At 41.4% G+C, this 13,936-nt stretch overlaps 1 protein-coding gene across 4 annotated transcripts in view; it reads right to left on the bottom strand.

Moving 5' to 3' along the window:
• The window catches only part of UNC5D (unc-5 netrin receptor D), a 603,713-nt gene that overhangs the window by 21,663 nt on the left and 568,114 nt on the right, over positions 1–13,936 (bottom strand). For all 4 annotated transcript variants that reach the window (XM_043454535.1, XM_043454537.1, XM_043454536.1 and 1 more), the window contains 2 exons: positions 12,960–13,109; positions 5,357–5,521 (listed from right to left, as the gene is read on the bottom strand). In XM_043454535.1, the coding sequence (XP_043310470.1) occupies positions 5,357–5,521; positions 12,960–13,109 (315 nt within the window). The remainder of the gene's footprint in view (positions 1–5,356; positions 5,522–12,959; positions 13,110–13,936) is intronic.

Here is a 13,936-nt window from a genome sequence, read left to right as displayed (position 1 = left end):
CAGAGTGGTTCAGAAAAATGCTCTGAGTGATATTAGCATTATACTTCAAGAATTAAAAGTAGGACTTTAGGAACTTATTTACAGAACAGAAAAGAGACTCAGAGAATGAATTTATGGTTGCTAGGGGGAAGAATGGGGGGAAGAGATAGTTAGGGAGTTTGGGATGGACATGTACACACTGCGATATTTAAAATGGATAACCAATAAGGACCTATTGTATAGCACAGGGAACTCTGCTCAACGTGATGTGGCAGCCTGGATGGGAGGGGAGTTTAGGGGAGAATGGATATATGTATGCCTGAGTCCCTTCTCTGTTCACCTGAAACCATCACAACATTGTTAATTGGCTATACTCCAATATAAAATAGAATGTTTAAATTAAAAGATTTAAAAAATAAAGATTAAAAAAAGAGTAGGAGGACTTCATGGAGGAGGCATTTGAGTTGACCTTGAAAGATGGGCAGCTGTTGAATGAACAGAAATTCACTGGATAAGTGCTTATTTCTGGCAGAGTAGCCAGTTCCTTTCTGATATAAGTTGTTTATAACATAAACTACCTCAGACTTCTTACTGCATAAAACAGGTTGTAAGATATATCATTTTTTATCATGGTATGTAAAATTTCTTTTGGTGTTTAATAATGCAAATCAAGTGGGAGTAGTTTCTTTAAATATTTCCTGACTTAAGGCAGGAAAATGTCCTTAAAATGAATAGTAAAAACCAGAGGGAGAATAAAAGGAATTCTACATAAGATAATGTGGTAGTTGTCACTGTAAAAATGGCACTAAAGAGTGATAACATGTGAAAAGGTGGCTTGTCAATGGAACTGGGTATCCATGCCAGAAAATGACAAGAGACAGATGCCCTCATGGCATCTATGTTTGGACAAACTCAATCAAGCTCTGTCTTTCCTGTTGGCAGAAGAAAGACCACCTCAATGCATAAAGTCTTCAGAAAAAAATGGACAGAGTGGTATGATTTGAGGGTGAATAAAATATTACATGAGACTTCTAAAAATAAGTGTTTTTTTCTGCTTAGTACACTTTAATAAATGGGCCCCCGTGTCCCTCAAAGTTTCGAAATGTAAATATTTCCCAAGTGTAAGGATGATACTTTACATAACATTTATGATGCATTCTAAAAGACATCTGGGCCAGCTAAGAAGAATCCGGTGGCTGCATCACATCTTCTGATGGTTTAAATTAAATATGCAGAGGAACAGTAGATTTTCATGCTCTGCACATAAGAGATAAGCTGCTGCTACCTGGTTAATGCAGGAGCTGTAAATCAGGGAGGAATTCCAAATATTCTGTCGACTCTGTAACAGACAAATCATCCCCCACCACTTTTGCAAGAAAGATAAGAGCATTGCTTGAAGGGAAAATTTTAACATGCAAGATTCCCATTTTAAGTTGTTTCTACCAAAAGATAGATTCTTTAATATTGTTACATTAATAAGGAATGAGGAAATAAATGACTTGGGGAGTCTTCCCTTCTGTTCAATATTAGCAAAATTATTTCGCTTCAGTCCACGGGGCTTCCCTGGTGGCTCAGAGGGTAAAGAATCCACCTGCAATGTGGGAAACCTGGGTTCGATCCCTGGGTCAGGAAGATGCCCTGGAGGAGGGCATGGCAACCCACTCCAGTATTCTTGCCTGGAGAATCCCCATGGACAGAGGAGCCTGGCAGGCTACAGTCCACCGGATTGCAGAGAGTCAGACACGACTGAGTGTCTAAGCACACACAGCACACACCAGTTCTTAGATCGGCAATACTGTTGCTTTATTGAGTATCAATTAGTGATCATCACTAGGTAATTTAGTTGGGTTAATTTAAGGAGAACCAACCTGCTTCTAAAGACTGACATAATAATGGCCACTCTAAAGAACAGAAAAGATATATTACCTTAATCACTGAAATACTTTTTAAATTTGAGTGATATGAATGATTATATTTGGAAAGCCATTTAGATAAGAGGCATGAAGTGACATGATGGATGTGGGGCTGAGTAGAAAGAACCAAATGCCTTCAATGAAGATGCTCACTGCATTAATTAATTTAAAATCAATGTTTATATATACATATATATACACACATACACACATGTACACACACACACACATATATATGTATCTTTTATCGCTCATGGTTCCATTGTAAATTAGGGTAGGAAGGAGGAGCTCTGAGCCTAGATATGTGGGAATTTTTTTGGGGGGAGTGGATATTTAAGTACATATTTCAAAGACATCTGTTGGAAGCTTCAAAGTTTTAGTTCTATTATTATTATTAATCAATGATAGCCTATTACTAACTTATTAAAACCACCTAACACAGAATCTTTCTGCATTAGTGTAGTGACCATGAAATATGATGCATTTTAATAATTTATCTATTATTGTTGCCTCACTGATTGATATAGACCCATGTCTTGAATATATCCAACCTCTCTCCAAGTATTCCCAGCTTTCTCAGAACTGTTTTCTTTGAACCATCTACCATAAAAACCAAGTCATTTTTAGGGAGAAGATGTTTTTTAAGCCCAGATATACCACCAGATGTGTGTTTTCCCAGCAATGAGACAGTTCCCAGGGTTGGAAGGACCTTGAGTGATCATTCAGTCAAGACATCCTTTGGCAAACAGACCTCTATGTAGGGAATCAATTCTGTTCCTGAAGATCAGCAGAATGAATACTTAATTCCAGCCCAACAAACAAACAGGTGCATTTCATTCTTTTTCAGTCTCGAGGAAAGAATTTTCTAATTTTCATCTACTTTCAGACTTAGGGAAAAATGCTGATGTTGTGATGTTTGTCACTACTGCCTGAGCCCTTAAAGAGAGGGCTTGTATTCTGGACAAGGCCCGTGGTTAGGACTAAGAAATTAGACCCCCTTGATTGGGATCCAGATGTAGTATTGAATAGAAAGCCAGACTTTGATATTAAAGTCAAGTGTCTCAGCTGGGAACTCTGGCTACTCATCCAGTTCGCTCTATGATCTTGGATAAGAAGGCCGACTTCCTTGAGATTGTTTTAAATTGTGATGGTATAATACTAACCTACAGAATTCTGATGCTTTTACATGAAAGCATATGAAATAGGACCTGACATATAGTGGGTTTTAAAAATTAATTTTCTTCTGACATTGAAAATGATGGTCAGTGAGACCTGCCTAAGAAATAGTTTGGTAGAAAGAAATGGGGATGAACTGGGCCAAAATTCAGCAGGGACACTTAAAGCTATTAATGAAATGATCCTTATAGGATCAAACAAGTTAATAAAACTTCTAAAGTGCAGCAGCCTACAAATCAGATAGCTGTAGTCCAACACTGAATATCTAAATATTATTCTTATACTTTTGCCTCCTTTTATCAAGAAAGATGGTGATGTCATGTTCTTTAAGGCTTTCCAAAGTGACGGTAAACTTTGTGAAGCATCAGAACTGTAGAGTCAAGAAGATTAAGTTTATTAGCTCATTTTCTCTCCGTGAACTTTTAGAGTTTATTTAAGCAAGATGCAAAGGTACCAGGATGTAGTATCAACCTTATTACATTCCTTTTACACAAACATCTTGTAATAGCAGAAACTGATTTTCAGTATCTGGGTGCCTTAGAAAGTAAAAAACCTTTTAAACCTGGAATTCTTTTGCTGACATGTTAACAGATATTTATGGAAATTTTCATCAGTGGCAACTTTATGTCCTGCCTTTTAACTTTTCATTCTGAAATGCAGCTCTTCTCAGATTTGCTTTTTATTTTACAACTAACTCCCATACGATTTGTATTTCACTTTGAAAGGTATTGTGTTAAAAATGCCATGACTGTTCAAAAAAGGAGAGACTCTAAATATATCTTGCCTGAGGTTTCTGCATCTACCTTTCCGATCAGGACTACCTTAGCGCATAATGCTAATTGGCAATAACGAATGCAAATACGGTAGAAACATGTCAGTTAAGACAGCTATCAATTTTGAGGCACACTCCTTTGGAAAACCATCTGCACTTCAGAGAAAACTATTTGGGGGAATTGGCAACGCTCATTTTGCATAAACAATGAAGTGCAGTGAGAATGGAGAGAAGTGGTGATGCTATGGAGACTACATGTTTTGAGAAAAATCAAAGCCTGAAATTGAGTGGTATGGATACAAAAGGTGTTAAACCTTCTGCTAAGTGTGAACGAATGAATGTCTTATTTCTATATGCAAACACAAAAGTGTAAGTGTATGTATGTATATATGTTGATGTTTAGTCACTAAGTCCTGTCTGACTCTGCAATCCCCTGGACAGTAGCTCACCAGGCTCCTCTGTCCATGGGGTTTCCCAGGCAAGAATACTGGAGCAGGTTGCCATTTCCTTTCTCCAGGGGATCTTTCTGACCCCAGGGATTGAGCCTGCATCTCCTGCATTGGCAGGTGGACTGTTTAACACAGCCACGAGGGAAGCCCATATGTATATATACACGTACATGTTCTAAGATGAACAAAACAGTGTGTGTGTGTGTTTCTAAACTAGCCAGGGATTGCCTTGAAATTGCTAAATAAGGCATCATCAGCTCCCCTGATTCCGACCCTCAGCTACTCTCCCCTGCTGAAATAACCATTCAGGAGGAAAGGCCAGAGTCTACTCGATAAGCTGAAGCTCAGAGCCATGGAGTCATTCAGTCACTAGGGCCAATCAAAGCCATGGCAGCGTGCACGTTCCCGAGTGACTTCTCCTCTGACTCCATTCTAACTCTGCCCTTGAGTAGTCATGTGACCTTGGACAAGGTCTTATCCCTTTTTGCACTATGCCCTTACTTTGGAGAGAGAGATTATTATCCATCCTATCTCTTATTGTACTGATGAAATCTGGGCTTCATGGAGATGGGGATGTGTAGAACCCTGATCCTGGAGGGTATCAAAAAATTGTTAAGACAGTAAGGAAACAAAGCCTTGAAGATGAAATAACACAGAGCGGGAAACTGACTTCTGGAAACTCGTCAGAACTGGCAGAAAAGCAGCCCAGTGGTGACCTTGTGTTTTTTTACGGTATGTGTCTCAATTCAACAATGAAGCTCAGCTGATTCCAGATCTACCATGAACTGTTCGATTGGTTGTGGTTTTGTGTATAAAACGCCCTGGACCAGTTCCTTTCCCAAAGGTCCCTCCGCAGAGCCTACGCTCTGATTGGTTACGTTTCCAGGTCCATTTCAAATCTTCAGCCTGCGAAAAAGTTGATTTTGCTGTTATCAGTAATGAGGGTTAAGAGAGTGAGTGTGTTTTGAATCTCTTTCATGCTATACATATAGCACAACTAAGATAGGTATATAACTCTTAATGGGCTTTAGAAACAAGGTCAGGTGACCTGGAGACCAAGGACTCACCTCGAGGATTGACGTCTGCACTTGGAGGATCTGTTCATGGCCTTTGAGCTGCCGGATGCAGATTTTGCAGGACAGCTGGGTGGTGGTGGGCGTGTAGCGCTCCAGGGAGAAGGCACAGTGCAGGGGCTGCCGGTTACTGCACCACACGCGGGAGAATGGGACTTCCTGCGGGGGAGACAGAGGGGAGAGGAGCGGGCTGGGGTGTGCCGAGCCCAGCTGAGATGAGCAGAGCGCAGGACAGACCTAATCACAGTAATTAGGATGACCATGATGACGGTGATGGCAGCAGAGATAATTGCCTGAGCGACTCTGGTGGAATTGTTGCAGAAATAATGTCCTAGCATATGCCAGGCAGCACAAAAGTAATTAATGTCAATTCCAATTGATAACATTCGAATTCCAAAACCATGCTGCAAGAACTCAGATTTCACTTGGTGACACACACAAGGAGAAAGACCATCAAAAGTTAATCAGCATGTTTTTCCACGACAGAAAGATTCTTTAGAAGACTCCTATGGGAGGATTCCTAGTAGACGCCTGCTCTTTGCTACCTAAGCCCAGGGTAGGCTGTTATCATCTCATGCACATGAAAATGATGAAGAAGTGACTGGCCAGAACTTATGCCCATACCACAGCCTCATGCTGAACTGTATAACCATAACATTGCTATGTATCCAGCATAAAAATTATACCTACTGCAGGATCACACACACACACACACACACACTAGAGAGAGACCAAACACAACAGGTTAGCCCAGAACAATCTAGTTTGTCAATTCCTCATTCACTCAATTCATCCACTCTACGGTTATATGTACAATGCCTTCTAATAACCAGACATTGTACTAGATAAACAGTAAAGGAATAGTAAGAATTTAGGTCTGCTCTCCATGTTAAAGGGACTTAAAATTGAGTGGCAAAAGCCATTTCACTAAATGAGGGTGGGGGGGTAGTTATTAAACCTACATTCTCCTTTTCCCCATGACCAGCCAGTGCTAGCCACCAACTGTCTTGGGCATGTGGGTTTATGTTTATGTGAAGTGGAGGTCAGTCACTGATATTCTTCCATCTACCAGAAAGTCTTTCCCTCTCACTGGAATCAGGCTGTGGTTCTTGGCAATGACCTCATATTCCCAGCCTATAGTAATCTGCATCTCACTTCTTTCTCTTTTCCTTGACTCATTCATTTGCTCTTTACCCGTTGCTACAAACGCAATTTTCTCCAATTCTGATGCTGAAAGGTGGCAAAAGATGGATCAAGTCTGGAACTTTGATTCTCTGAAATGTGACTGGTGATGGTGTCAGCAGGTATTGCAAGACTACGAGCCATGTTTAGAATTCAATTTACCCACTTTAAAGAACCAAGAGTTCCCTGGTTATCCCTGAGCTTCAAGCTATACACTTGCAGGTTTCCTCATTTTTCTCTGCAGGAAGTCTCAAAGATCCTGATTTCTGAGTACTGGCTGCAGGGGATCAGCAGGCAGAGATGGAGTTTAGATTGTTGAAGACTTGCGTACAGGAGAGCCAGTTTTGGGAAACACAAGGGAAAGAAATCAGGCATTAACCCCTACCACACATCCCAGCAAGGGATGCAAGGGTGTTGTTTCATTTGTTCTTAAACTTGAACCAAGGGAAAGGCAATGGACTAAGGACTCAGAGGAGGTCTATATGTTGACACTGCAGCCATTCACTGACTTTATCTCTGTGCAGAATGTGGGCTATTAGGAAGAAGGCAACTCTCACCCATCCTCAGTGTTCCCCTGCATAGAAAGAACTAGAAGCCTGAAAACTACATTTCACAGCCCTCGCCAGCGTGGAGTTCACATTTCCATTCTGCCAATGAGAAATACTTGTTTTAAACTTGGAAGGGAAGGAGCAGAAATGGTTTCTGTTCCTCTGGTCCCAGCAAGCAAACCTCAAGGGTTCAGCTGATTGCATATGTGAGGTTTGCAGGGGCTTCTGAGAACCATCTGCTTCACAGCTGTGGTGGTTTCCCAAAATCACGGAACTTGCTGATTTCCTCATATCTCTGGGGGCTTTCTCTGACCTTGACTCCCCCCGGTTTTCCAAAGGTTCTATAAGCACAGCAATCCCTTGATTAAAATATTTTTTTCTTGACCCAAACCATTCTCTAATGAAACACCACTGGGTTGTAAGTAGTCTTTTGAGAAACTAAGATGAGCTGGGTATGCTGGAAGCTTCACTAGTGGGTTCCCACAGAGAGGCTGCTGTCCAGGGCAAATGCTGGGAGAAGCATGAAGCTAATGGTCACCAAGGAAACCCATGGCTGGGGCATAGCTTGCTCATATACCAGCAAGACAGCAGCACCAGTGAATGGTACCTTTTTCCCACTTTCTTCCTAAACAGAGACTTACTTATGAGCTCTTCTTCTCTTTCCCTCTTAGCAGTGGAGGGCACTGCTGATTGGTGATGAAAGTGAAGTTGCTCAGTCGTGTCCGACTCTTTGTGACCCCATGGACTGGAGCCCTCCAGGCTTCTCAGTCCATGGGATTTTCCACGCAAGAGTACTGGAGTGGGTTGCCATTTGCTTCTCCAGGGGATCTTCCCAACCCAGGGATCGAACCCCGGTCTCCGGCATTGCAGGCAGACCCTTTACCCTCTGAGCCACCAGGGAAGCCTGATTGGTGGGCCTGCCAGCAAACTTGAGAGGAAGTCATTCCCTAAAACACTCTAAAATGACTGTCCACCTGCACCAAATTCTATCCCAGATACTTCTATGCTATACACTGTCCACCATTTCTCCTTGCTGTCTAATCTGACTCATGCTGCGTCCCGGTTCAGTAAACCAGGGTTAACTCTGACTTCCTATCTCAGCCTTAGCTCTTCTCTCTCCATCGACTGAGCTCTTCAAATCCTCATCTGCTCATGTACGCCCAATTGCCATTTCTCTGGAGGACTCTAGCAGCTGGAGCCCTGGCTTTTATTTCATTATGACATTATACCCCAATCAATACAAATAATTTTAGTTGGCCTTTCCTTTCTCAAACGAGTCTACCATTTTTTGGGGGTGGGGTGGGGAGGGGACACCATGCAGCATGTGGACTATTCCCTGACCAGGAACTGAATCCATGCCCCCTGCCTTGGGAGTGTGGCGTCTTGACCACTGGACCACCAGGGCAGTCCCAAGTCTACCTTTTATGAACGGATTATCACCATCTCTCTCACTGTCATTCCCCAATTTTTCTGTCTCCATGTATGAGCCTCTCTTCTCTGGTCTCATCATAGCTAACTGGAGTAGCCCGCTCACCAAGCCTCCCGTCTCTTGTCTCTACGACACAGAATTAATGAGAGGACTGGGGCTTGACTGGGGAAGAAGCAGAACGCAGTTGACTGGTATTTTTCAGGGAAGAGCCTGTAATCATGAATGGAATCACTGGTGTCACCACATCACCTGGACGCTCTGCTTTCATCACATGATCCCTCTGCCTGGGGAACCAGAATGGCCCCAGGATGCCTGCCGTCGTCAACACAGCCCCCTGCCAGGCCTTCAAGGGCTTCTGTCCTCTCACCCCATCCTCCCTCTGTCCAGCCTCAATCTTCTAGCCCTGAAATGCACTCTTCTCCAGACCAGTGCATTTTTAAAATTTACTAGAGTACAGTTGCAGCTTCCCACTGTCTGTCTATTTAATGCATGGTGGTGAATATATGTTACATTTTTATACTCACTCAATATCATCCCCTTCAGTGAAAATAAGTATAACAGAGGGCTCCATGGTTCATTGATTCTTTTGCCTAAATAAGGTGTTTTTGCCTAACTACGCTAACTACAGAGGTCTTTGATTTCTAAAACTGAAATTTTGAGTCATTACAGTGTAATATAAATGTTTGGACTTCAGAACAAGATAGAGCTGAATTCAAGGTCCAGCTCTTCAACAAACCTACATTTCCTGCAGTGGCTTTGAATCTTTGGTAATACTACCTACGTTAAAAAAAAGGAAAAAAAATGGATGGCACTGATGATGTGTTGAAAAGTGGTGTCGCTTGCTAAATTTTGTGTATTTCCTCCTGAGAACACTGGAAGAACCCAGTGCAGACATAATCTTTTCTTGCAGAAAGACACGAGAATTGGCAAACAAACAAACAAAAATGCCTCTTGCTTTTCTTTCCATTGCACTGCACACCATCAAAACATTTAAAAAATCTGATTTTAAGACTGTGTCAAAAGAATATTTTTGTTGTTGTTGACTTGAGTAGCAGCTGCCAACGGTGCTCAACAAAACATTTAAAAATAATAAAAGCACTGCGATTAGTGTGTTTCCAGGGCAATCATCTTTGCTTTCATTTATTCTCCTCCCCCGCCACCCACCCCCCCCCCCCAAAAAAATACACAACAAAACACCAAGATGCTCATTGAGCTGAGAGGAATTCTGGGGAAAGTAATATTAGAGGACAAAGTGTAGCAAAGTTATGGGTGTTTAAAGAATTCCGGAAATGTTTTCTTTTTGAGTCCCATTATAATTAGTCTCCTAGCAGATGGAGAGAATGTAAATCGTATCCTAGCAGGAGACAGACACTGGGTTCTCCAAGATACACAGCATGCTGTAAGACAGCTGCTTTCATACTACGGAGGTGACAGCCTGGCTTGGTGTTCTGTAGGATTTAAAAAATCAATTAATATTTTATTAGATTCAGCTTTACAATATTTTTACAGCTTCTCTACCCCCACAGTCAGCAAAGAAGAGGGGATATGATGATTCAGTAGCTCTCAGGCCCCAGTAACCTACTGAGAGCAGAGTTACTTCCATGCAGACAAAGGTTGTTGGGTCTTCTAAGGGGACAACAGCATATCACTTGTTGTGGTAGAGTCTTATGAATAATTGTTTATTTTGGAAGGACTAGCATTGTGGGGCCCTTGCTTTCTTTGAATCAAGGTTAGTGGGTGCTATGGTAACCAGGTCTCTTAAGAACTCCTGTAACCTCACCTGCCCCTCCCTTTCACCCATCCTACCTTGTTTCATAAGCAATAAGGTTTGTACCCTAGCATTTCATAAACTGTCATCCTCCAGAATCGAAACCAGCAAGATTTAAAATCTAGTTGATCCTCCTATAGCTAGGCTCTCATCACGTGGCTCTAAACCTAACCCAGACCTTACATCATTCTAAGAATCTTTCTTAGTTGGTGTCTCATAGGGCAGCTATTAATGTTTTATGCACTGGATACCACCCTTCCTGGGAAATTCCACCTTGCCCAGATTGGAAAGAAAAAAGGAAGGTTTCTTAGAGAGTCAGCTTCGGGTACCAATTGGAAAACGTCAATTCCTAGATTGCTGCTTTGAAGTTAAAGGGAGAGAGGAATAAGAAGACGGGGATACTGGGAATACCAATAACTCTAACCCTTCCATCCACTGACTTGGAAGATGATGGGGACATTTACCAGGTGAAGGAGAGACCTGTAAGTGACGTCAGCAGTAGTGGGGTTTTCTGTCTCTGCAGTAGAGCTCTGTGAGTTCTTGTCCACTAAGCCAAATCAAAAGCCATTCTCTACTATCCACACCCAGTTTGTCAGCACACACGATGCTCTCTCCATGAGGTTCAAGCAGGCTGAACCCAAAGCCTCCCCAAAGTGTATGCATCTGATACCTGGAGCAGACACAACCTGGCCATTATGACAAGCACAATATGTAGTCACACATACTGGGGGAGTTCAGTGATCACGGGAGTAAAGAAATTGGTGGTAGGGTGGTGAAAAGAAAGGAAGAATAGGGCAGAAAGCCATTTGTGGAAAAGAAAAATGAAGTGGAAATGAAACCTCAGTGGCAAGCCGCCTGATGCAGAGAAAGTTAAATTGTTTTTCAGCCTTCCAAGACTCTTTCAAATTATGCTCAATTACAGAAGTCAAATATTTATACATGTTCACAACCTCTATGCAATCCAACCCATCCTGACAGTAAAGCTTGTTGGGTTTCCTTGCCAGCCAGGGCCCTTTGGCTTTGGCTGGCCCTGTTGAATCCTCCGGGGAACAGGCATTAGCCTCCTCCAAGTCTTTTCTACCTGAGGCTCTCACTGGAATCCCTGGTGTTGGAATTGTTGTTTAAGTGTTCCTGAGAGGTTATGATTCTTTATCTGATTTTTTTTTTTTATCTGCAAGCATTAAACTTCATAGTTACTTTGGACTGAGTCACTTGCATTAGAACCAGGGAAGCAATGCCCTTAAATAAAGATTAAAACAGAGGAATTTGCATGACTATCAGGAGTGTTTTAACAATACCCTGAAGTTCAATTTGGACTGCAAACTTTGAATACTGCTTTCTGGGAAACAGAGACATCTAGGTCTAGAACATCATAAATAATACATTTATTCATAGAAAACCTCTCTCCATAAGAAAATATGTTAAATATCCAAAAAAACTTTTCAGGGCCCTGAGAGAGATACTTGTTTGAATGCACTAAAACTATACAGAGTGGGCAGCTCCTGAGGTAAATACAGGTCTGAAAAGTAAACAGAAAAATATGGCTTTATTTGATTAGAAAATTCTGAATGTTGGAAGTAGAAAGCAGTGATGGTGCAACTTTCTTCTCTCATGGCATGGTCAAGGTTTTTCTCTTTGAGATTTGACTTATTTCCATTCTGACAAGCTAGTATATCTTGTGCATGTTTTTTTTTTAAAAAAATGAATGCTGTAAAGATAGAAAGGTTAAAAAAACCCCACAGGGCTCTGCAGGTTATGTTGATGGGCAGAACAGAGAAGTGTGAAAGCCTCCTGTGAGTCCAGATCAGTATCAGTCTCTCAGAAGCTCCAGAGTTAAGGAAATGTCCTGTCTCTTGAAGCCCAGATGACTCTGGCTTAAGAAACAATGGTTGACCAGTTGGCTGCTTCTGATGACACTGCTTATCACTGAAAATTTTTATAGAATTCAGTGACAAGGTCACGAGATGGTATCTTTTCATGCTAAGCAATTATTCAAAAATTCCTTAACATGATCCAAAGAGACTCTCAAGTCATCCTGAAATTTTTTTAAGTCTCTAATAATGAGGTATGTGAGTGTTGACACATAAATACTTTTACATAAAAATATTCTAAGAGGCATTAATATTTCTTTGTTTCTCAATTTGTGATTTCTTCTTCCCATCTTGCTCAATTCATTTGGCAGCAAGCATTTCATCTATTTAGGACAAAATCTCTTGATCCCACCTGCCTGGCCAGAGCTCTCTACAACTCAAAATGATCACCCTTAAAAGGTTTCTCCCTAATATCCAGTTCATTCTATAGGTGAACAGGATTAAAACAGTGTCTCATAATGAACTGGTATGAATTAAAACAAACCCACAAAGAAATCTTGCTCTAAGTTGTTAGATGACTGTCTCCAACCTATCCTGAGTGGCGATTTAAACAGGAGAGAGGATAAATGTCATATTACTGATATGCAAGCACCTTTCCCCCCACCTATTAGGAATCCATGGATTTATGACAATAGGTTTCCCTGGGTGTAGTCCAAACAGTTACACATCTGTGACAGTTCTGAAACGAAATCCATAGTTTTAAAGGAGGAGGAAAGTCAGGAGCACCCTTACTAGGGTGTGTGATATGCCTGCTGGTTAAAGCAAAGCTATTTCTATTGGAAACCCACTTGGCCAGTACCTGGCAGGCAGTGAATGGTTTAATTCTCCAGAGGAATGGGGGGATATCAAGGACAGAGATCTGAAGACTGAAAGTATTCCCTTTGAAATGCAGCAACTTTGGTTCTTCCAGGAGTTGTCCACCTTGATGCCTTTCATCTGAAACCACTTCCTATAGGACAAGAAAAAGAAAAGAGGCACAACAATAAAGCACACAATTTCCTCCACATTTTCCTCCCACAGATAGGTACGCTCCCTCCCAGGTGTCTCCCAGAAATAGGCAACAGCATGATGGACACACACTACTTTTATACCCTTCTATCCTTGCAAGGTCAGGGCTAAGGGCTACAGGCTGCTGAGAAATAAGGGTCTGGTCACAAAGAAACAATTGTTCTTCATTATTGTATTGTTGAGGCTTTTATATATATTGTCTTTAAAACTAGAAGACCTCCTTTGCCCCATGCAAACTGTAATACTGTTGAGTTTCCACCATTGTGTGAATTTCATCCTGCTATCATCATAATCAAGGGATGTATTTGTATTTAACCTGACCCAGCATGCTATTTCAGGAGAAAGGGAGACACAGCTCCTCTCCACTATGGTTCCCTTGTTTGTAACCAACACAGGCATCAACCAGTATGTATCCTTTAGCTCAAAATAAATGCAGAGTGCATGTATCATGTTTATTTGTAGTAACATTCATGGAAGTTATGCCAAAAGGCCAAGAAAAAATAAGTAGTCAAGTCAGCTTCATCTCAGGAAAAAAAATCAAATTGCTGAGATAAATATTCCTTTATCTTTTACTGAGAAATCTTTATAATTATATCTCATATAAATACAATTCACATACATTCTAAGGAAACCATTTAATTGGTTCCAAATTTGTGGTGTTCAGAATCCTATCGATAAGACAAGTGAAGTAACAGAACAGATAAGAACTGTACAAAATGTTAAACTACTGTGGGGCGGGGGAGGTGAGGTTCTCAGCGTTCCTGGAGA

Source organism: Cervus canadensis, chromosome 31 (genome assembly GCF_019320065.1).
Source record: "Cervus canadensis isolate Bull #8, Minnesota chromosome 31, ASM1932006v1, whole genome shotgun sequence".
Classification (NCBI taxonomy): domain Eukaryota; kingdom Metazoa; phylum Chordata; class Mammalia; order Artiodactyla; family Cervidae; genus Cervus; species Cervus canadensis.
Note: the sequence above shows the minus strand (reverse complement) of the source record. Positions and strands in the feature narration are given on the sequence as shown.